This window comes from Vipera berus (genome assembly GCF_964194415.1).
Source record: "Vipera berus genome assembly, chromosome: 2".
Classification (NCBI taxonomy): domain Eukaryota; kingdom Metazoa; phylum Chordata; class Lepidosauria; order Squamata; family Viperidae; genus Vipera; species Vipera berus.
In genome coordinates this window covers 77,739,082-77,764,999 of record NC_138203.1, presented here as the reverse complement: position 1 = coordinate 77,764,999, position 25,918 = coordinate 77,739,082, and the positions used below count along the sequence as shown (strand labels likewise).

Sequence of the window (25,918 nt, the reverse complement as noted above, 5' to 3'; positions counted from 1 at the left end):
ATTTTTCACTGTAGTTGATTCTTTCTTGCCGCATTTAACTTGGATATAGACTACTGCCTTTCTGAAAAATTCCTCATTTTCATGGATGAGACTCAAGAGGGGTTAGACATGCCTCTAGACCTTCCACCTTCTCCTTCACTAATCTAGAAATCTGATCAAGTCTATCCATGGATAAGCTGAATCTAATATTTTTGGCTGATTTGGGCACATAAAATTCTTGGTTGTAGATAAGAACATACAATATTCAGAATCTATATCTTGCTACTCAATTAAAGCTTATTTTTCTACTCAACTGACTCTACTAACCATGAATACACACACACACACACACAATTTTCAACGTTTCCACCACTTTTACTAGTCCAGCATCAGTAATTACAGACCCATTGAAGTTTCCAAACATCAGAGCTTTCCCATTATTATCAATGAAATATTTTCCTTGACAACTCCCAGCTGAGCTAGGAAAAGTTTTATATTTTTAATTATAACCATTCCTCTTTCCCCCAAATCCATTTCCCTTTTGAAACTTGGTGTTACACTGTAAGCTTATGAGGAGGAAAGTTGCATTATTAATCTCTATAAGACACTTCGTATGCTTCTTTTGGTTGAATGCCCAAAATAAAAGGGGTTTAAATAATAATCACACCTGAAATTATCATCAGCCAACACTAAATCCAATCTTCAGATAATGGAAGTCTTTTATTGTCTGCGAGACGCAGAATTAAGTCAAAGTTCATTCATGCACTTAGGATTGCAGATAAATTTCCTTTATCTTTATTTTTTATATATATAAAAGAAGTCAAATGGTATATTATAAAAAAGGAGAAAGAAATCACAATAAATTAAAATAACAAAAGGAGGGCAACCATCCAGGAGGAAAGGAAAATAAGATCTAGGAGCAGCAACGGAGAGAGAGGAGCAAATTTAAAGTACATTGTCTTTGCTAAAGGTGCTTTAAAAATGCTTACATCAAATAGCAGCATAGAGGAATCATAAATACAAGTGCACATGTGTCTCTCGTAGATCTTCATTTTATTAACCGAAACAGTAGTACTCATTGGATTCCATCTTGGGATGTTTATGTAGGGGCTGTGAGTCATCTATGAGAGAAGAGTCACTGAACTGGTCCACATCTGAAGGAGTCTGCTGGCCAGGGATATCATCCACCAAAGTGTCCAGGTAACTCCCCACTGATATCCCATCCAGTCCATCGCTACAGTCTTGCAAGCTGTTGTAGCTGCCTCTCAAGGAGGTCTCCTGGCTCCCCAACAAACTACAGAGGCTGCCACTCAAGCTGCTGACCCTGCTGGTGATGGTTCCTTTTTCCTCGATTATCCACTTAATGGATTCAATGCTTTCATTGATGATCAGCAGCTGTCGCATCAGCTTGACATCGGCGGCCCGGAGATCAACCTGCAGCCACAAGGACAAGCATCCAATTAGACCATTACCAGCATAGAAAAGGGTCACAAGACAATCCCTGTGGCTCTGTACCCCTGGTATGCCTGAAATGTCAAATGTGATACAAGATGCAACATGCTGAATTGTATTAATTAGCCTGTTTTTTTGAGAATCAGCTGAATTCTCATTTAGCACAAGCAAAATGAGGCCAATCTTTCATGCGTGTTTCGTCAGCCTTTGGTTCCTCTGTAATTGCCTGAAAAATATATACTAATAGTTAAAATGCCCACTAAATGCTGGACTGTGCATAAAAATGCAGTCCATAAATCTTCATTACAGCTGAATGGGTTGGCAAGGACTGGTTTCAGCATCCTTTCCTATTATTTATTAAGCTACAATGTTGTACATGCTTATTTTGGAAGTAGCTCCCAACAGACTCAGTGGGCTTATTTCAAAAGAGGCATCTGCATTGCATGGCATATTTTTGTTCTGCAGGGCTGCCGTACAGACTACAAAAATAAAATCTAGGAAAATAATTGTTTTGCTTAGGGAAATAGAGATATTATTAGTAAGGCAAACAACTATGGATAGAGACTATTACCTTGCTGGTCCTATCAGATTACTTTTATTTCCTGCTTGTTTTGGATTGGCATATATATCCCCTAACCCTAATCCTAACCCTAACCCCCGCAAAAAAAACAGCAGACTAATTCTTAAACGTAATAATAAAAGTTTTGCATATGGATAAAAGCACAGTTGGTAATAACCTAGCTACTGAATCCTTATTATGCATATTTCCTTAAGTACTCTAAGATGATGATATGCATCCAGCAGTAAAGTTTATGTGCAAACAGACTTACAAACTGTTTCTTTCTTGTATAGAATGTATATTGAACTTCCCGTCAGTAATAATAGGTTGAAAAATCAATTGTTGATATTTTAGCCTATGTGCATCAAGCTTTTCTGTTCAGTTCTTCCATTTGGGGAATAAAACTTAACTGTTTGATATACATTCATACCTTAACCGAACAGCACACCTAGCGTATATCTCTGTGTGATACAAAACCCAATAACTATGAATTTTGGAGGAAATAGTGTATTGTGCAGGAAACAGATAGCTCTTTCCTCCCAAACAATTTATTTTAATTACTTTACCAAATATTAGCTGATAATTTGTGCCATTTAGCATACTAAATATGAATATGTATGTACTTATTCTTATTGATTAAAATAAAATGGAGGGCTTTAATTAAAATAAGACATTGAAAAACATTAGATCTCAAGTGAGAATATAAATACACAGAGCACTGGCATGCAGTGTATATGCACATATCTATGTGTATTTATACAAAATTAACAGTCATCCTCTGTTACCCAGCTAATCCATAGTAGTCAAATTGGATCCAACAGTCTCCATAGATTTGCTGATAGTTTAAGTGGTCATTTTTTGGGATGGAAGGTTTTAAATGGGGAAAATGAATAGTATGCATTGTGTAGTGTAGACTTTTATCCACCACTCTTAAGCCCTTTGTTTTTCAATATACGAATATAACATCTGCATTATTAGCTCACAATAAGCTGAAAAAAAATCCAGACTCTGAGGAAGTGAGTTCTTTATCTTGTTTTTGGCACATTTCCTTTTTTGCATATAATTCTTTCCATGGTTGTTCTCCCCCAGCCATTCAAAATCTCAATTCTGTCCAAATATACTGCTTTACCCATTGCCTTCTTTTTCAAATGATTATTCCGGTGGTTGTTTCCTGACCACCAACCAAAGAATTGGTGCATTCTTCTTCCTCTACAATTCTCACATCTGTTCCACTCGCCTCCATTCATCTTCATTTCTGCATTTTAAGAAGCCTCTGTAACTATTTCCCCCCTCATTTTTCACATCCCATCTTCAACCTCTGAAATCACCTGTCTTCATTCTTTTCTTTTTCATGATGCAACATTTTCAACCTTTCCTGGAAGACCTTGCCTCTCTTATAATTCAATCCTTAGGCTGTATCATAAACATATATCCTAAGAGAAAGATCCACTAAATACACAGTGGTCATAGCTTTTCCACAATTTATATCCAAGCAGCCATCAAGGGATACAATCTGGTACAGATCTATAGGAAAGTTATGACTTGGCAGACTGGACACTGGTATTTATATTAGGAGTGAGACACCTATATCATTCCCTCCTTTCTTTCAGTCCAGAAAGTTATTATTTAATCCATTCTGTAGGTAAATCCATTCTGTATGAGCTGTGGTGGCGCAGTGGTTAAATGCAGTATTGCAGGCTAACTCACTGCTGACTGCCAGCAGTTTGATCCTGTCTGGGTCAAGGTTGACTCAAGCTTTCCATCCTTCCGAGGTCAGTTAAAATGAGGAACCAGATTGTTGGGGGAAATACGTTGACATGGTAAACCATTTAAAGAGGGCTGCAAAGTACTGTGAAGTGATATATAAGTCTAAGTGCTATTGGTATTGCTAAAGGGACGTTGCCTTTTATGAGGCTATCATGTTTTAAAAAAACAAACAAAAATCCTTCATATGTCACACAGATAAACAAACTGGATGAACCTCAGAAACATCTTTGGGAATTGTTATAAAGACTAGCAACAGTTATAGTCATATCCTATTCTCATTCAGGAGTTAGCATTTGAATATAAATTTAGAAAAATCATTATTTCAAACATTCCCTTAGCATTTCTGCTTTTAATTTGTTATGGCTTTTCCTGTACAGTAGAATAGTGCATGCACCACATCAAATCATAAAATAATTTCAGTTGTGTTGTAATAGCAACTCTTAACTACTATTCTAAACTGTCATTATTGCAAAAATGCAATGTTATTATAATGAAAGACTTAGGTACAATATCTATACTCATCCTTCTTAAACAGCAACAAGCAAATTGTGAACTTATTATCATCAAGCAGCCAAACCCAAAGGGCTATCATTATAACATTACAAAACTGCCCTTGGTATATTAGAGTAACAGGTAAATATCACAAGAATTTTTCCAAACATCAAATGAGTGGTAATAAAAACATTAATTAATTAGGAAGTATGACCATATAAATATCCCTATAGAATACTTACACCAACCTTTTACAACTCCCACCGACCTTGCAATGTGATAAAAAGTATACAGATCCTAATCCTAATCTGTGGCTGTTCAGATGTTGGTAAACTACAACACTCAGCATCTCATGTTTAGCTTTGGCAGCTGATAGTTGTGGTTAAATTCATCAATATATTTCATAGCAGTTTTCCAGTGCTGTACAATATTTTTTTTACTACTTTGCATGGTTTAATTTGCTCCAGTAAGTTGTAGGTTGGAGCCAATATTGTGCAAAATATCAATACTCCATTCCCTGAACATCTTATTCATGTTTTCAGTTATCTAAAATTTAATCATGTTCTAGTCTTACACTTTAAGCCAGCTTCTGAATGTTTCAGACCAGAAACACTTTTTCAACAAATAAAATAGAGACTAAATTATTTACAAAACTGTTCACATCAGAGCAACTGTAATTTTTTACTTTTGTTTTTGTCTACGTTTAGCCCTACTCTGCATATAACTTAACAAAATCACTTGTAAATACATGGTCTTATGCTACATGTAAATGTAAAAGTTGTTAAAAGATAAATATGCCTATATTCCCAATGCAGTTGCCCAATTCTTTCTAGCAGACACACAGAAATCCTGGCATTACAACTAAGCTACTGAAAACAACTAAGTCAATGCAGAAGTTTTTCTTCTATTCTGCATGTGGCTTGAGATGCATATGTTTGCTGTCTTTCCTATAAGAAAAAGCAGGATATTGCTGATTATGATTATTTTTCCCTGTTTTTCAAAACTAATGTAAGAATCTGCAAAGCAGATAGAAGGACTCTAAACATGCAAATGATCTCATACTTGTCTCATTACCCATTATTCTTGAGTGCCATAAAGAAGCAACATGGTACACTTTCCTGGGCTTCTTGTGTTGTATGAGGTATGTCTTTCGTACCATCAGTGTAGCAGAAGAAGAAATACAATATGGATTTAAATATCTGTGTAACCCAAACCTTTGTGTTATGACAAATGTCATGATATGGTGATTAACATGGGAATGGGAAAACCCAAGTTGAAACCCTTGCTCCCAACAAGTGCTGACTACGTGATGGAGTGCTGAATGACTCTCCTAGCTTAATTAATAATAATAATAATAATAATAATAATAATAATAATAATAATAATAATAATAATAATAATAATAATAATAATAATTTAATTTGTATACCGCCCTTCTCCCGAAGGACTCAGGGCGGTGAACAGGGCAATACATAATAAAAAACAGGATACAAAAATTAAAAAGTGATTAAACAACTATGCCCGTAGTAATTGATACATATTAAAAATTAAAACTAATTATAAAAAACCCAACCCCATCCCGTCAGACCAGGCCAGCTTGTTCAAAAAAGAAGGTTTTGAGATCGTGCCGGAAGGAGCGAAGGTCGGGGGCCATCCGGAGCTCGACCGGTAAGCGGTTCCATAGGTCTGGCGTGCCCATAGAGAACGCTCTCCCCCTGGGGGCCACCAATCGGCATTCTTTGATCGGAGGCATCCTGAGGAGGCCCTCTCTGTGGGAGCACACTGGACGGAGGGAAGTTGACGCCGGCCGCAGGTGTTGCCGTAGGTAATCCGGACCCATGCCATGAAGGGCTTTGTAAGTCATCACTAACACCTTGAACCTCACCCGGAGAGCAACCGGTAGCCAATGCAGCTCGCGGAGCAAAGGTGTAACATGGGAGTATCGGGAAACCCCCAAGACAACTCGCGCGGCTGCATTCTGCACCAGTTGAAGTCTCCGGGTGGACCTCAAGGGCAGCCCCATGTAGAGAGCATTACAGTAGTCTAGACGAGAAGTCACGAGCGCATGAGTGCAAAGTTTGCAAAGCGCATTTGCAAAGTTGTTGTGAGAATAAAATAATGAGATAAGAATATATGTATTTTATACTCTTGGAGGAAAGGAGAATAGGGATGAATGAATGAATGGAAGGGAAAGAAAGAAAGAAAGAAAGAAAGAAAGAAAGAAAGAAAGAAAGAAAGAAAGAAAGAAAGAAAGAAAGAAAGAAAGAGAAAAAAGAAAGTAAGAAAGAAAAAAGAAAGAGAGAAAGAAAGAAAGAAAGAAAGAAAGAAAGAAAGAAAGAAAGAAAGAAAGAAAGAAAGAAAGAAGAGAAACACAGCACAAGATGATCCTATCTGAACAGAACTTCCGAGATCTAACCTATTTGTAGTCACCAGGTGCAGAAATGCCCACTTAGGCATAACTCATAATACTTGATACTTCAAACTGTAAAAAAAATTGCTTGTTTCAGTCAGAATTCATTTCCCAGTGGTGAATCATTATATTAAACTACTGAAAAAACAGATGTTTTCTTTTAATGCATAACTGGAAAACATATTTAATGCTACCTTATACCCTTTCTTCTTTCTCGATTGTTACTTTATATTTACATCTGTAAAATGTAATAGAATTATTTCAGACAGGAATCTTTAATGCTACCATGATAACCAGGTTGAAAACATATTAGCAAATTCCCTAAAGTTTGTGTGGGTTATTTTTAAAAAAAACCCACAGCATTCTTTTTTGCCAACCCATAAATTATTGGTCAGCATCAAATCTATTTTAATGGAAACAAAAGCCCATTTATAGATTCCTATTAAACAGGGTGGATAATAATCTATTATTTTTTTAATTTTTTTTAAAAAAAAATCAGATTTTTTTATTTAAATTGGTTTTTTTATTTTTATCAAATTTATTTTAATAAAATGCTTTTGGAGTAAAAATCTATCTAAATATTTTTATTTTATTTATTTTTTATTTTAATTCCATTTATATCCCGCCCTTCTCCGAAGACTCAGGGCGGCTTACAAGCTTAGCAGTAGCCTTCATTCTATGTATATGCCTGCTTATTAGGGCTTTCATACACCCCCCCAAGCGGCATTATTACAAAGTCAGCTTAATTGCCCCCAACAGTCTGGGTCTTCATTTTACCTACCTCGGAAGGATGGAAGGCTGAGTCAACCTTGAGCCTGGTGGGATGCGAACCTGCAATAATTGCAGGCAGCTGGTGTTACTTAAGGAGGCATTAGCCCACTGCTCCACCAAGGCTCTTAAATATAGTTTTCTATTTAATATACATTAATAATTTAGTTTATTCAGTATGAAATGGAGCTTGGTTATGTAGCATGAGGCTGTATATTCTGCAATATATACATTTTTGGTAAACTCATTCAATGAATCTAAGATCTGCAAGCTGAGATAACGTGCACTACACTGACCCGTTCACACAATTTCACAGTAACCATGAGATAAATCATAAAACAAAGTTCAGGAATATTCCTTTATCCTTTATTGTTTTTCAAATCTATGTACACTACAAACTGCATGATTGTTTGAAGAGAAATGCATCTGTACCAGGCTCTAAGTGTTTTAATTAAATAAAAGAATTTGAGTGGTTTTCTGACTATGTGTGATTAACCTATTAACCTAAAATCAGTTCTGATATCGCTGTTTTACTAACGTGACAGCTTATTATTCTGAATAGGAAACCTTCATTTTGTTTGCAAATAATAATATTAAAGATTCTACCTACCAGCAAGAATGAGTCCTTACATTTAAAGAGCACCTGTCATTTCAGATCCATCATGGCAGCGCTTGTTAGCGGGCATCCACTCACCTGCTGCCCATCACCTTGTGTCACTGGCACATCACCAGCCATCCCATTCAAGTGAATGGGACTGTCGGTGAGTCAACAGCGGGCCAGAGGAGGAGCCGCTGTGGGATAGAGATGACAGCTGCTCTTTAAAAATTATGATTTAAATCGAGTTGATTTAAATCAAGCCTTTTTACTCGTGATTTAAATCGTGATTTAAATCGACTTGATTTGAATCAAATCCACCCTGTTCTTAAATGGATATAATTTAGTTACATTATTATTTTATAAAGACAAAGCATGTTTTCAAGGCATAGCCACAATTAGATTGTGTAAATTATAAGATGAACCAAACAAGTTAAATCCCTTTGAAATCCTATTTACTTTGTGAATACACTAAATTTAACATTTCTTTTCATTTTGCAGTTTAAATCCACTGGTTTTTAATTGATTAAAAATTGATTATTCTCATTTGTTTCACTATTTTAAGGTTGAATATGTAAATATACTTATATAACTGAAGAACTGACTTTCCATTTTTTATATGTGGTTTTATTATAAATTCTTTAACAATTTACAAAACCATAGCATCTGCAGAGTAACTAAGGTAAAAAGGAACATTTTACCACACAGCAGTAAACAAATTTTCAGATACAAATTTCATGAGCCAAGAAAAGCAGTTAGCTGATTCATCAATAATGCAACAGCACATTCTTGAAAAACACTTAAGAGATAAATTGCAATTTAATTTGCACTGGACCTTACTAGCACTTACTAGTTCTTGATACTTCATTAGAAGCAACAGAATACTAAAGACTTGAATATGTGAAATAATAAGGCTACATTTACATATATATATTTATATTCTATTGTATTTCTTAGCATGATGGATAGAAGCAACAGAATACTAAAGACTTGAATATGTGAAATAATAAGGCTACATTTACATATATATATTTATATTCTATTGTATTTCTTAGCATGATGGATATGTGCATAGCCTCAAATTCTTTGATCTTCACTTTCAATAGATTCATTAATCCATTATATATTGGTTTGCAATTCAATCCTTGTTCTCTTCATATGAGCAAATCAATTCAACTGCACCTTTTTGTTCATTCATTCCATATTTATTCCACTTCCAACCATTTATTCCTTATACTTCGTTTTTATCCTATATATTTTGTAAGAATCCATTTCCACTTTTCTGTTTCTCCTTATACATCCAACATCTATATAACAAAAAGGACTTCACATTTGCTTGATCTCTTTTAATCATTGTGTGTTCTCTTTGCAATTATCCTTTTCTTTGTATATTCATTATCTTTCTCGCACTCCCATTTCTTTGCATCAATCATTCTCTTATGCCTTTTTTTCTTACCCACTGCATTTTTCATTTCATTATTCTATAAGCACCATTATTTATACATCATTGGAACTTCATTCACTTCTGTGGCACTCTGTAATGTAAATCTTTTTATTTTGTTCCAAGGAACATCCACATATATTTGTCTTATGTTCACAAGTTATAAATTATAAATCCTTTTATTCTAGATGAAAACTGAAAATAAAAATAATGGATATTTACAGTTGCCTTAAAAACAGATTTAAAAGATCTAAAATAGATTATGGTACAAATGCAAAGGTATTAGGAGTTGACCATCTTTGTCTCAAAACTACAAAACAGAAGGAAAACTATCAACTTAAACATGTAAGATTTACCTTGATTTACATCTTGAATGGTAAAATATCCTTAACAAAATACTGTCCTGAAATATTAGCACAAGGTTCTCTCTATATTTTAACAGTAAGAATGAAAGACATGTAAACTGTAAATCTTCCACTACTGTAATAGATTAACTGGCAATTCACAATGAAATTAATGTTCTTTATTTCTGCTGAGATGTGACACACATACAGAAGACTGAAGTTATATTCATCAAATGCGGTGCTTTTTTTGTCATAGAACACACCGGAACAGAGTTCCAGCACCTTTTTTGACATTTTTTCCAAGTTTTAAAAGTAACTTTTGAAAATTTGATGTTTGGTCCACATGGACTTGAATCACCTTGGCGAGTGTAGCAGATTGGCGGCAAAATCATTAAAACGATGATTGTGGGCTGCTTGTGTGTCGAGTCTGATGCATGTGTACTTTGTCTGCGCTCATTGTGATGGCGCTGCTCAGCTTGTGGCACTGCTCGGCTTGTGATTGGTTGTGTGGTCATGCGCTGAGTGCTTACTGTGGGCAATGACTATTATGTTTTGTTAAACAACTGATGTGTGTGGGTCTGTGTACAGTGATTGACTATGTACGAAAGGTAAATAATTGGTGAATTGAAAAACTTTTTTTAATTTTTAGTGTAAAATTTACTATGAACATTTGCCTTAAAGGCAATAAATTAAATGTATGTTAAGAACTGAATATATTATTTTTTAATAAAAGATTAACAAGATGTTAGTTCCGGCACCTTTTTTCTTACAAAAAAAACCACTGATCAAATGTATTTCGGTTACAGTCAGGCACAGACAGAAAAATGTTCTGAGAAAATCAACATAGTAATTTATATTAACTAAGCATATCCAGCCATGATCCTACTAACTGATATAACACAACACCAAGCATGTATAAAGTGTTTATTTGTGTGTTGTGAGGGCGGGACGTCTGTAAAATGTTTCAGACTTAATTCTGAAATAACTGTGTGAGAGAACCGGCTCAGGTACTTTGAAGTACTGATAGAAATGATTTCAGAAACAATCAAGGACTAATATTAGCTGATGAACTTGTATGTGCTTTGTTTTACTTGTTCAAATTCTGGAACAGAATCTATTATCACAACTAAAGTCAACAAGCCACCTTAGGGAATACAAGGAAAGGCAGACCATATAATGTAAACCTGTATTTTAGTACCCTACTTTATTTACCTTATTGCCCAAACTGTCTGGAGCAGCGTTTCTCAACTTTAGTGCTTTTAAGAAGTGTGGACCTCAACTCTCAGAATTAAAAAGGGTGATGGTTGAGAAACACTGGTTTGGACCATTCCTTTTGCTAATGGTAGGATGATCCACTCATATGAACTGGTCTTGTTATCCTCTTCCATCTCCTCCTCTGGCCATTTCCCACCTTTTTTTGCCAATTCTGCTTGATTTCTCTTATTTCTCCCACATTTCAGAAGACCATTCTACCATGACATGTCCACTTTTAGCAGAGATCACAGCAGCAAAAGAATACAACCGTCTCATGTCTCTATATACAGGAAGAAAAGCAATGCTGATGTAGATATTTTACCATTCTCTCTCACACACTATTTCATAGGCTTCTCCTGCATGTTTCTACAAAGCCAGAAACATCATTTTATTCAGGAGCTCAAATATAAGATTAAGATTATGATCTTCAGCATGACTGATTAAGATAAGTAAGGACCTAATTGTGCTAGGAATATTAGCGATAAGCAGGAATTGCTTCTACCTTGAATGAGTGTAATGACATAATAACATGTAATATGACATTAAAGTAGATGTGCCACAATGTAAGGATATTATTGAACCTAAAAAATTTTTTTCCCCCTTTCATGGATACAGGGATGGATAAAGTCAAGTAGATTGGGACTCTCGCATCTATCCTGAGTTTCTATAGATGAATAGGCAAATATTGATAAATAAATGAGAGAGAAGTCTACATTTTAGGTGGTCCACAGTTCTCATCGGAAGGAAGCAAACACTGTGATTAGAAAATTCCTACCACAAACTTACTGATCTGATAAAACAGATGTAAACATTTAATTTAATTAATTTAATTTTTAATTTTAATCCCATTTATATCCCGCCCTTTCAAAGACATGGCTGAAGATAATGGGAGTTGCAGTCTAACCTATTTAATACCCCAGCTGAATGCAACATTTGCCTGGCCTTGACTACATTTGGAAACTAAACAGGGTTGGGCTTCTTTAGTATTTGGAATGGAAGATCATCAGGCAAATCTAGGTCACTCTGTAGGATGGATTGGGAAATTAAAAAATATATATATCCAGAAAGACTGAATTTGAAACCTTGCATGCAAATCAATTCTGTATTAATGCTGAAAAAATTACATGATAAGTTCATGAAGTGATCAGGATCTGGGATTTAGTTGAAGAACTCCCCTTTTTAAACAACCTCCAGAGTGCCAATTTGGGAGCGGTAGATGTAATGTATACCAGCCCTTTGTTATTGTTTTGTGGGGAGGCTTATTTCTAGAACACATGGCTCAGAATTACCTACTAATCTTGTATGAGCTTGGAAGCTAATGGGCTTGGTTAGTAGCTGGATGGGAAATTACCAGGCTACGGGCTGCAATAACCTTGAAATATATAAGGGCATATCATTTGTATAGGGTTGGTCTATGAAATCACCAAGTCTTGAATTCAATTTGGTGACTTGAATGGACTCATAGTACATATGGGAATAGTAGTAAAATTACTTGGAAATTTTGAACTTAAAAAAACATTTTAAAAGCTGCTAGGAAGTAAATAGTTCAGTTGCTGAAGAATCAGCAAAAACCCGCAATCAAATGGTCAAAATATTATCTTTTTAATAAATTTTCTGAAATTGCTCTAGACCGTTCTCAATTGTACAAGCTTGGATCATTGTTACTCCAACAACAATAATATGTAGCTGGTATCATTCTCTTATGTTTGTTCCTATATCTGAAAGGCATTTTACTTCTACACAGCTATACCTCTTCTGCACTTAATACAGCTCTACTTTCCTGTTGCACAATATGGTGAAATATCTGGCCATAAAAATAAGAGACACTTTTCTGAATATGTGGTAGCTTCTGAGCATCCTCTTTCCTACAAGTGGGATATACATATACAGGTATACTGTATAAATTTTATATCCATCTGTATGGATGCCATATGTATTCCTGGTCTTGATATACATACAAGGGGTTTGGGATCTTATACTGAGAGCACTGAATTGTAACCTAAGGGCTATATTAGTGTGACCTGCTTGCAAAGAATTAATCATAGCAACTGTATTTAAATAAGTTGTTCTACAGCAGGGATAGAGTACTTCTGTACTTTCAAAAAGTTGGTTACCAATCCCCACAGCTTATCCTACAGTATATGATATTTGGGAAGGAAACAAAGAAACCATGGTTGAATATTAGAAGGATGCTTCAAATGTCTTCAGCTTCTGATTGACAGGTTACTTGGTTGTCTGCTTAGATCTTGGATGGACAATCGATTGTGCCTATACATTAAAGGTAAAGGTAAAGGTTCCCCCGCACATGCGTGCTAGTCGTTTCCGACTCTAGGGGCCGGTGCTCATCTCCGTTTCAAAGCCGAAGAGCCAGCGCTTCTCTATGAACGTCTCCATGGTCATGTGGCTGGCATGACTAGAAGCCAAAGGCGCACGGAACGCTGTTACCTTCCCACTGTAAAGGTAAAGGTAAAGGTTCCCCCGCACTTGCGTGCTAGTCGTTTCCGACTCTAGGGGCCGGTGCTCATCTCCGTTTCAAAGCCGAAGAGCCAGCGTTTGTCCGAGGACGTCTCCGTGGTCATGTGGCCGGCATGACTAGACGCCAAAGGCGCACGGAACGCTGTTACCTTCCCACCGGAGTGGTCCCTATTTTTCTACTTGCATTTTTACGTGCTTTCGAACTGCTAGGTGGGCAGAAGCTGGGACAAGTAACAGGCGCTCACTCTGTTACGCGGCACTCGGGATTCGACCCGCCAAACTGCCGACCTTCTGATCGACAAGCTCAGCGTCCTAACCCACTGAGCCACCGCGTCCCTTACCTTCCCACTGTAGTGGTCCCTATTTTTCTACTTGCATTTTTACGCGCTTTCAAACTGCTAGGTTGGCAGAAGCTGGGACGAGTAACTGGCGCTCACTCTGGGACGCAGGTTAGGATGCTGAGCTTGTCGATCAGAAGGTCGGTAGTTTGGCGGGTCGAATCCCAAGCGCCGTGTAACAGAGTGAGCCTATACATTATGAGGTCCCAATTTTTTTTCCAACTATGGGACACTTTTTTATCCTATCCATCCCCATTTTGGCTCATTGACATTCACAGGCAAAAAATGTTGTCTGGCAGAATATATGTTAGTTCTCCGGCTGAGTTACACTATGGCATGAAAAAAAATTGTACATGACAGGTTCACGTGAAAGGTATCACTGTCCTCTCCTGGCAATTCTTGGCAGGCCCGTTCCAAACTGGTAAAAATAATGTGCTGTGACAACAAAAATATTGTCCATCCAAGTTTAAAACTTTTTTCTTTAAATTCAATTATCAACTTGGCCAAATGTGTACTTGACAGATTTCCTGAATGTTTGGCCCGTACTAAAGACCACGTTAAATAGTACCCCCTTACATTCAGTCTAAATTTATCTAAATATTATTTTCCTAGCGTGTATTGAAAATGTGTAACTTGACAATAATAAACTTACAAGAGTAAAGTAGTTACATTGTTTGGAGCTTAACTTGCCAGCACATGAAAACCAAAACTATCCTTTTCCTTTCCTTGAATAAATAGCAATTAAAGCATGTAGAGGAAATGTTCATATATCTAGCAAATGCATAATTGCTGACTATGAACTATTAAGCACTCTTTCCTAAACTGAGTTTTAGATATAAAAATAGATAGCGGAGATTTTTAAGGGAAAGGGGGGTGAGAACAATAATATTTGCTATGGTATATTTATTTACATTTAACATTTATTGTTCCCATCAAAGTATATATCCACCAAGTATTGAAAGCGCAGGCAATAAATGGGAGAGCTAGTTTTACATTATTAGCATAAAATTCTGTGCATTAAAAATAAATACAAATGATTTTATGCTGAGCCCAGAAAATTCATTTCCTTACAAAAAGAGAAGCAGTATGAAAATTGTAGGCTGAAGCTGTTCTATGATCCAGGATATAGTTTGGCAAGGACTATACATAAAGAACATTAATTAAGTAATAGTACAGTATTAGATTGTTTTCAAAGCCTTCAATGTCAACAGGCAAATTAGAAGCTTGCTGCTTAAGATTTTTATCAACCCCTCCTGTGTATATTCCCCGGTCACAGAAGCATTGTTGGTTGATACTATCCCTGAGGTCTTTTTCGTAGTAGCATCCTGATTGCGAAACAACTTCCTGAGATGAAATTGGCTCTTTTATGTGTTTTAGAGAGCAAAGTTTGCTTTGCTTTGTTAGATATTATTTTAACAATGCCCCGAGATTGCTTATCTTACTCTATGCAGCATTAGATTGCATAGTAAACTATTACTAATGGAAGAGAGTATATGTAGCTTGGGGTTGAGTCTTTGATGCTCTCTGAGCTCGGTTGTTTGGTTTCATTACCCAACTAGGTAATATAGTGCAGTGGTCTCCAACCTTTTGGGCAACAGGGACCGGTTCTGTGGAGAAATGTTTTTACACGGACCGGAGAGTGTGAGGTTTTGTGTGCTGCCTGCATCCCACGGAGGGGGCTCTGCTTGTTTGTGCAGCGGTTGCTGGCATGCCTTGGCCCGGTACCGGTCCATAGACCGGAGGTTGGGGACCCCTGACATAGTGCACTGATGATGTTCCTTAGTGGGGTAATGAAATGTCTGCAAGCAAACAGAGAGCACCAAGGATTCCATTGTAACAGTATCAGATTGTTTAAAAAAACTTCGGATGTCAACAGGGAAATTAGAAGCTTACTCGCCACAAAAGCGTTGTTGGTTGGTTGATTAGTTTTTTTTATGTATTTTAGCAAGCAAAGATTGCTTTGCTTTCTTAGATTTTTATTTTAACTATGCCCCGAGATTGTTTATCTTATTCTATAGAATTCTTTGTAATATATATCTTAGGTTGGGTTTTATGAATGATACTGCAACAGTGTTCACTGTTACTATACAATGAATGCTGTGCATATTTCAATGGTATTTACATTGCATATTATTTTAAGCACCTGTTAGGAAAGAGTCCATATAAGGAAGCCAATCAAAATTTCTACAAAACAGAGTTACAGTATCTGGCAGTTTTCCTAAACCTGGTATACTCCCAGTATTGTATTATATTGCATTATATTATCACAGTATATTATATTGATTTATTGCTGAAACTCCCCAAATTCTCAACAAGTATGTTGCTCTGGAGGAAAGAGAAGAGCACATGTCCTTCACATTTCTTTATTTAATAGACCTGTCGGTTCTTTTAGAAGTGGTACTAGCCAGTATGGCTGCCACCTATGTTTCTTCTTTTACCTACTAACACCTTACTTAGGATATATTTTGTTCCCTAGTAGCTTTCTTGACTATCTTGCAACCCCCACCAAGTATCAGATAACTGGAGAAGGCAGACCCTCAAATAATTTAAGCTGGAAGTAATAATCGAAGTCTGTACTTTTCTCTGCCCCTTTGCTATTACATCTGCTCTAATTTTCTTCCATCACAGACCCACCTTTTTCCCCACACAATACATACACAGGAGAGAAAGGCAGAATCACAGATTTGTAGGAAATCATTCATATCGTCACGTTCGGTACAAATATATCCAATATATACCACATTCCATTTCTGCGGCACCACTTTTCCTACAACCCTGCTAATAGAGAAGAAAAGATAAAGGGACAGTCCTGAGTCAGCTTCAACTCCTGATAATTATATTATGCAAAAGGGACGCGGTGGCTCAGTGGGTTAGGACGCTGAGCTTGTTGATCAGGTGGTTGGCAGTTTGGCGGGTCAAATCCCGAGTGCCGCATAACAGAGCGCCTGTTACTCGTCCCAGCTTCTGCCAACCTAGCAGTTCGAAAGCACATAAAAATGTAAGTAGAAAAAGAGGGACCACTACGGTGGGAAGGTAACAGCGTTCCGTGCGCCTTTGGCGTCTAGTCATGCCGGCCACGACTATGGAGACGTCCTCGGACAAGCACTGGCTCTTCGGCTTTGAAACGGAGATGAGCACCGGCCCCGCGAGTTGGAAATGACTAGAACACATGTGCGGGGGAACCTTTACATTTAATTATGCAAAGCCAAGGTATGGAAGTGATTTGCCATTTGTCTTCTTCTAAGAAGTTATTCAAGTTCAATTTACAAGTCTAGATTAGAATTTAGTCTACCTTTGGTGGCCTCTCACTCAAGTACTAACCAGGCCAAATCCTTCTTAGCTTCCAAGTTGTTGAATTAAACAAGCTAAAGTGGTATACAGTAGCTATAGAGAGCTAGTTTGTTCTAGTGGTTAAGGCACTAGGTTAGAAACCAGGAGACTGTGAGTTCTAGTCCTGCCTTAGGCATGAAAGTTTTGGGTGACTTTGGGCCAGTCATTCTCTCTCTCAGCCCAACACAATTCACAGGGTTGCTGTTGTGGGGAAATAGGAAGGAAAGAGTATTAGCTAGGCTTGCAACAATATTTATAAAAAGTAATAAAAGTGGGATTAAAAAAAACCTAAAAATAAAAAAAGGTCAGAAAATGTTAGCTAGGTGCTACTACCAGGCAAAAATGAGGAAAAAAATATTGTATTCTTGATGATTTCATAGTCAAGATCATGTGATTTTTTTTGGTAACAGTATAGAAAGTATTGTGTTGTTTTCTTGTGGAATGCTTTTTCAAGCAACAAGATTGGTTTGATATCCAAGTATTAATATTGCCTCGCTTATTTTGTTAAGATCAGACAATATCGATGGTGCTTACCTATATTTCTAGGTAAGAAATATACCTCCTTAAAGAATGAAAGTAAGTCAGTAGAAAGAAGTGACCCCCCCCCTTCAATTTTAAATTTCCATTACCTGCAACCTTCTGAATAGACTTTAGCTATGAAAATAGCCATGGTTGCAGTATAATTTGCTTGCTCTTAAAAGCACCTTGGCCAGCAGGGAATCAAGTATAGTATATTAAAAAGGGGAGCAGACAGGCTTATTCCAGCCAATAATGGACTTGATGCCCTCTTCTCAAAAAGCCACATTATGTCAAATTTATTTCCAGCCGAATATCCCTGCTTCCTCAATTATCCTAATCATTGAAATACCTATTTTCCTGGTGGAGATTGCATAAATTCAGTTTGTCATTATTAGGGCTTTCAGGCCATGGGTCAGAGGAAAACAGTACTATAAACTGACCAACGCAGCAGAATACTACATACATATTTTAATGTATATAAAATACAAAGTTAGTGATAAGACTATGCAAATGCCCTTGCATCTGTCTGCTTCTTCCAGCAGCAGCAGCAGCAGCAGCAGGGGCCAAGACAAAATTCATTTTATATTTATTTACATTTAAGAAAAATAAATAAATAAATATGGTTTAATGTTCAGTTCCTATTCAATCAGGTATTTAATAATCTCAATTTTCTATTTCATTAAACTGGTCAATCTACTGATAAATTTTGAAGGGCCAAGGGGCCCTTAGGTTGTCTATACTTATTTTACCTTGTCATGCTGGTTAAATCTAATAATTTGACATCAGGTGCAGAGGTCTTGCAAGAACATGAGTGAGAGACTAGATGAGGAGACCTGAACTCATTGGTAGCTTCACACCGCAATGAAGAAGGACATGCATTCAATTTTGCAGCTACTACAATTGTTGGCTCAGCAGGGACAAAAATAGCCAGAGAAATAATTGAAGCTTTGGAAACAGGCACCCTGGGTCAGTCAACAGGAGAGCTGATTTACTTATTAGGTACTTAGGAGCTGAGAGCACAGTGGCACAAGGAAACAACAATCAACAACTTAATAGCCAGCCACCAACACCCTAATTAACAGGTAAAAGCTATACATAACCAGGCACCATACAAGCACAGTTGGTATACAGTAATAGCCCAGTGCACATATTTTGGAAGGAGAAAAATTCCCTAATAATGAACTCCAGCATGAACCCAAAAGCTTGGAAGAATAAACCTTTGGTCCTGGTGACCGACTCAGTCACCTGTTGCACAAGTGTCTGGGATGATTGTATTCCAGCAAAGATTTGAGAATGTTGAGTGCTCTTGCCAATCCTACTGTATATCTTCCTGGGGAATTCTGGGAGTTGAAGTCCACAAGTCTTAAAGTTGCCAAGTTTGAGGACCCCTGGGGCAAGGTATCATCAGTATGCTGATGATAATAATATATCTCCACCCATAACAATTTAAGTGATGCCATGAATGTCTTGTTCTAGTACCTGGAAGTTGTGAAGAGATGGGAAACAACAGTCTTCAGCTGAACCCTGGCAAGTGAGTAGCTTGGGTTGTGGGCCCACCGGCTCCAGGCTTTGCCATCTTTGTTGCTGGATGGGACTGCATTATCCCAGATTGACCCAGTGCACAATCTGAGGGTCTTCCTAAACTCATAACTCCTTTTCACAAAGCAGGCAGTAGCCATGGCAAGGAAGGCCTTTTTATAGCTTTATCTGCTGCACTGGTTGTGCTCTTTGCTGCATCAGCAAGCTCTACTTGTATTTACAGTCACCCATACCCTGGTCACCTCCATATTGAACTACTGCAATGAGCTCTACATGGGGCTGCCCTTGAAGAATATCCAGAAGGTTTAGAGGGTAAAGAATGCAACAGTGCAGACGTTTATGTATACCTATTCTATTTCTGCTTCACAAACTACATTAGCTGTCAGTTTGCTTCCAGGTCCAATTCAAGGTGCTGGTTTTAAATTTTAAAGCCTTTCATGGCATGGGACTGGGTTATATGCTTTATGGAGCATTCTTCCCCTCAAAATTAGATTGGCTCCATCCTTTTTGATAATTTGTAAAGCTCTGAAGTTTTGGCTGTTGTCAGGCCTAAAGCTCCCTGGCAATTTGCTAGTTGTTCAGATGGTTCCATTGTTCAGGTGGCCATTTTAAACCTCCCTCTCTTGTGGTTTCTATCTGTCATTATTATCATATGCGTTAATATGGTTTTTCATATTGTATAATGTTTTCATTTTTTGTTTTTATCTGATTGTGGTTCACCACTCAGAGTCACCTTTGGTGAGATGGCAGGTTATATAATCTGATAAATAAACAAAAGGGGTCTCAATGTTTTTCAATATTTAATTGCAGTGAGGTCTGGAAATCTATTTTCACAAAGAGAAGGTGATGAAAATGGTAGCAAGGCCTTTCATTGCCTTTTCACCAAAAGTTGTATTCTTTGTGAACTTTCATCCAAAATTCTTCTGGTGTGTTTTCCCAGCTGTTTCAATTTGACATCTGAGATGATATCTGCCAACATCTCTTCATTATTAGACAAGCTAGAATATACCGAATCCCAGAAAGGTTTACCAAGCACCTTCTAGTTGTTCTGGAAATCCTGTGATGTTGAAAAAGCACCACAATATGTGGTGGACAACCTCATGCTGTATTCCCTTGGGATAATCTGTAGGAGGAAGCTTGTCAACAAAGGTGGAGCTGAAACACATGGATGAGACCAATTATTGTCTCTTTTTCAAATATTCCCTTTTATGTCTCTCATATCTTCTTCCTTTATTCTTCCTCCCAGTGTACAAGTGACTGGACTGCAAGGAATATAAATCCTTCCATTCCCCACCATCCAGTCAGAGCTGAAGAAGCTTCTTGGATGAGAAGGGAAACGTCTTCCAAGAAAAACAAGAAAGTCCAGTTGCCTCTTGAAAAAGCACCTTTGGGACAACCATGACCTGGATGACTGAGAATCTCCATAGATACCTAGTTGGGTAATGAAACCTCTGCAATCAAACAACCAAACATTCTACTATATTTCACATTCAAGGAAGTTTAACTAGTTGATTGAAATATACTTTTAAGACTTACTTCTGATATTGCACAAACTCCCATTTATTGGATTTGCTAGACAAAAACAAAAGAAGAAGAAAAAACTAAGATGGAGATAGGACACAATGAGAAGGAAGTTGAGGACAGAAATCTCAAATCAACGTTGTAGTCCTGGTCTCTCAGAATTTTCAAAAGCATCTAGCCCTGTCATCTAAAAATAGAGGGATCATTGAAGTGAATTTAGTCCTAGTATTTCGTACAAGTCCCCAAATTAAATACCTCTGATGAATATATGTCCACCTATCCAGGATCTGTGTGAAAAAAGGCAGTAGTGTAAAGGGAAGCCTAGTCCTTTCCTAGGTAACAGCTATAAGATAGTAAAATGGAACAGCTCAAACTCTACTCACGTTATAATAATAATAATAATAATAATAAGTTGGAAGGGACCTTAGAGGTCATCTAGTCCAACCCCCTGCTCAGGCAGGAAACCCTATACCATTTCAGGCAAATGGCTGTCCAGTCTCTTCTTAAAAACCTCCAGTGTTGGAGCATTCACCACCTCTGGAGGCAGGTTGTTCCACTGGTTAATTGTTCTAACTGTCAGGAAGTTTCTCCTTAGTTCACATTATACAGTATAACTTCTGTAAGTATGAAATGTATCTTCAAAAGGATATGTCTGGGAACCGTGTACATTGTGTAATGCTACTTTGGCAACTGCTTCCCTGATACTGCCACTCGACAGTTATGATTGCATCTAAAGACAAAGAACAGCAACTGCTAAATGCGTCTTTAGAGTAGAGAAGGTGCCTCAGATGCAGTCTTCGGATGCTCTTTTTAGCAGCACGTGGACAAACAGATTTACCAACATAGTAATCCTGAATTATCTGAACCAGGAGAGATGGCTTGGCTAAACCACATCACTAATTTATCTTCCTTGGCATCTAAGCCATAGGTCAAGGGTGGTAAGATTCAGCACATTCAATTCCATTTTTTGGTCTTTGTAAAAAGGGCAAAGGAGATCAGGAGAGTGGCCAAACTGGTGCCGTTGGGATGGACACGATTGTCAGCAACTAATTTAAGAAAGGAGCAGTCGGAGCAGGCCAAGGCTCTAAATTAATTCACCAACAGTCTTTCTAGCAAGACTTTTCTTTTCTTTTGAGTGCTGCTATTGCTGCCTGAAATTTTGAGAGCTTGCTGAACCTGAGAGTGGAGACCGAGAAGGAATCCCCATCTAAAACTTTGATATTATAAATGGGGACTAGCCCTATTACGTGGCTGGTTGTTTTGAATTCCATAGAAGAAAAGCGGCACTGTACATCTTGAATAGTGGGACGTGGTGGCTCAGTGGGTTAGGATGCTGAGCTTGTCAATCAGAAGGTCAGCAGTTTGGCGGGTCGAATCCCGAGTGCCGCATAGCAGAGTGAGCGCCTGTTACTCGTCCCAGCTTCTGCCAACCTAGCAGTTTGAAAGCACGTAAAAATGCAAGTAGAAAAATAGGGACCACTAACTACGGTGTGAAGGTAACAGCGTTCCGTGCGCCTTTGGTGTCCAGTCATGCCGGCCACATGACCACGGAGACGTCCTCAGACAAGCACTGGCTCTTCGGCTTTGAAATGGAGATGAGCACCGGCCCCTAGAGTTGGAAACGACTAGCACATGTGTGCGGGGGAACCTTTACCTTTACCTTACATCTTGAATAGTTCTGAAAAAAATATATAATTTGCTTCAAAACGATACTATGTGAAATGAAGTACTAGCGTGAGACAGTTTTTCATGTTTGTTTGCTTTGTCGATAGAGTTAAAAGGAGAAGAGGTGCATCTGATGGGTACTCTAAGATTATGTATTGCAATTCTATTTTTCCTAACAAAAGTATATACCCTTTACTGCAGGTATCATGAAATACTTAAATCAATATATATAACTATGGGTCTACAGAGTTAGGATTATGAGCAATACACTAAGTACAACGATTGATTGATATAAATTTCCTGGGTTCAAGAATCCTAGGGTGTACATGATTCCAGCGGGTCAATTGCATATACTCTGCATGTGCCCAGTGGCATCTTTCCTTACAGTGGCATTAAAAATGTTCTAGGAACTAGCCATGGTCCTGAGAAAAAAAATTCAGGGTACAAGCTAAAGCTTTGAAAGAATCCCAAGGAATGGAGTGGTGTGCATTAAGGAGATAAACAACTGAATTTTAAGCAAAGATGAATCCACGTGGTAGACAGCCCTTCAGCTAAGAAATGTTTAATTTACCAAAATAATCCTCCTGTATTTGTGACCCCTGAGTAGGTATGATCAGAAATGTGCAAACACTTCATTAGGAAGTATACCTTATTTTCAAGTTATTTAATTAATAAAGCAGCGTCTTCTTTTTAAAATTAAAGAGGGCTCGGTACCTTACTGGATACTGAGAGAAAACAGAGTTCAAACACTTACAAGTTGGACGTTTACTCCGGTAACTTGTAACATGCAAGAGAAATTGCTCACACAAGCACACCCACGAGTTGGGTTACAGCCCGCCTTCCAGTCTTTTAAAGCAAGACTGGACACATGGCAGTCGAAAGAGTATGTGCTCTGGGTCCATATGAAACAACATGCCCATTACCCACATTTGGAGTCCAGTCCATCAGTTTACCTGGACCTGTTTTGAGGACAGGTGATTGAGGAAAAAGGGTAAGTAAGGAAACTCACCTAAAACATACTCTCAGAGGAGTTAAGAAGGCAGGAGACAATAAGTAGCTCAATAAAGTATTCTTGTTTTGAAAGCTGGATCTCAGCTTCAGATTTCCCTCGGAGCCGACGAGAATTCTGTCTTTCCTTTCCTGCACTTGTACCATGCTCAGAAACAATTTTTATTTCACGGCATTTCAAATCACAACACAGGCGCGCGCACGCGCACACACACACACACACACACCTCTGTCCTGCTTTAAACAGCCCTAATCACTTCTGGGCCCATCTGGCGTCCTTGGCCTCCCTCCAAAGTTCATTCTCGCTCTCAATTTCTCTTGGAGAAGGGGGCAAAGCCATTCCCGGCCCCCTGCCTTTGATGGGTCTCCCCTCAGAAAAAAAAACAAAACGCCGGCCAAATGGAGGAGCCGCGCTCCAAACGGAGCAGTAGCGCCCAGTGGTCAGATCCGGCGCTGCTTGCCTGGTTGTCGGCAAGGCGAGGAGGGCTGGGATGAATACTCACCATTTCTTGCCTGAGGAGGTGAAGTTTGGTCTCCAGTCTTTCCAGCGCGCTGGAGCCGGAGCCGCCGCCGCCGCCGCCGCCATCGACCATGGCGGCTCGGGGGGGCCGAGCAGCGGTGAAGCCGGCGACGCCAGGCCCTCCGCCGGGCTGCTCTCGGTCCTTTTCCCTGTCGCGGGTGACGGCGGGCTCCTCCCCGCGCAAGGAGCGCGCCAGGCTCTCGGGGACTTTGCGCCCCAGCTTGAGCTCGACGTCCCGCAGGTCGGGCGAGGCGCAATCGTCCATGGCTTTAAGGGGCGAAGGCGGCTTTTCGGATTAAGGAACAGCAGCCGCGGAGGGAGAGGGAGAGGGGTCGGGGCGCGGGGTGTTTGACGGGGAAGAGCTAAGCCTTCAGCCGTGCCGCCCGACCCTCGGCGGCCTTCCCATGTTCGTCCCGCTGGGGTTGTTTGTAATCCACCCCGGCCGCGACCGTCAGAGGTGGAGCGGGGGACGGGAGCGAGCGGCCAGGCGGCCAGGTGACTCGCCGTAGGAGGCAGCCCGAGTGGTCGCCTCGGCCGCTTTCCGGCAGCAGCATTATTTGGCTTGCAAACCCCAGCCCCTGGGTTGCACCAGTTGCGGGCGGGGAGAGGGCGGTTACGGAAAGCGGGCACACTCAAAAGAACCTGCGGGGCGTTGTTATTCTTTCATTCGGGCTGTTCCCATCTCGCCTCGGAAGGCAGCCTTGGCCTCGCTTACTAGCACTAGCAGCAGCAGCAGAGAAGAGGGCAAAAGGGACGTCTTAGGTAGTAGCTATTTCCCCCCCCCCGCCCCTCCCCATCGCCTCATCTTTAGTACAGGTCAGGGGTCTTCAAACTTGGCCCTTTTATGACTGGTGGACTTCAACTCCCAGAATTCCTCAGCCAGCAAATCTGGCTAGGAATTCTGGGAGTTGAAGTCCATCAGTCATAAAGGGGCCAAGTTTGAAGACCCCTGGTACAGGTAGTCTTCGACTTAACAACAGTTCATTTAGTGACCGTTCGAAGTTACAACGGCACTGGAAAAAGTGACTGATGACCATTTTTTTTTCACACTCAAGAAGAAAGACCATTGCAGCAACCCCCGTGGTCGTGTGATCAAAATTCAGTCACTTAGGCAACTGACTCGTATTTATGACGGTTGCAGTGCCACGTGATCACCTTGGGTGACCTTCTAGCAGGCAAAAGCCACGGGGAAGCCAGATTCACTTGACAACTGTGTAACCCACTTTGCAACTGCAGTGATTCGCTTAACAATTGTGGCAAGAAAGTTGGCAAAAATGGGGCAAATCTCACTTAAGAAATGTCTTGTTTAGCAACGGATATTTTGGGCTCAAATGTGGTTGTATGTCAAGGACTACCTGTAGTCTTGTTTTAATATTAGAGTCAGCGCCTTGGATTAAAGCAGGGGAGTGTCCAACCTTGGCAAATTTAAGACTTCCAAGTCCCAGAATTACCCAGCGAAGCCATTCCTCATGGGGAATGGGGCATTCTGGGACTTGAAGTTCACAAGTCTTAAAGTTGCCAAGATTGGACATCCCTGGATTAAAGGCTGTGTTTATGGCACGCCTCTGTTCAGAGCACATTTCGCAACAATTGTGCTATATCCATCCTTCGCTTTGAGGCAAATTTGTTTCCAGACAGCCGGTTTGAGTTGTCCCAGAAATTGGAAAATTTACAGCCCTGTGGCAGAAGGGTCAGATGGGGACAGACCTTCTACTCCATGGCCTGGAGAAGAGGCCTGTTCCCCTATTTTACGTTAACCTGCAGTTAAATGTTGCCAACCATAAGTTCGATCTCAAAGATGTATTTTCAATGACAATAATCAATAAAGTACATTCCAGTTCCATTGCACCTCTAGGGAGCAATGGAATGCACCTCTTTCTTCAGGAGCAAAACTACATACCTGTTCTATACTTTAAGGGTGCACAACTGGGGCTTGCAACAA

At 39.1% G+C, this 25,918-nt stretch overlaps 1 protein-coding gene across 1 annotated transcript; it reads right to left on the bottom strand.

Moving 5' to 3' along the window:
* Positions 1-819: 819 nt before the first annotated feature.
* LURAP1L (leucine rich adaptor protein 1 like) lies at positions 820-24,241 on the bottom strand (the record flags this gene model as incomplete). The annotated part of the gene is made up of 2 exons (XM_081315486.1): positions 820-1,413; positions 23,960-24,241. The coding sequence occupies 2 exons, from the start codon at positions 24,239-24,241 to the stop codon at positions 1,036-1,038; spliced, it is 660 nt and encodes a 219-aa protein (XP_081171612.1). The 3' UTR covers positions 820-1,035.
* Positions 24,242-25,918: the final 1,677 nt, after the last annotated feature.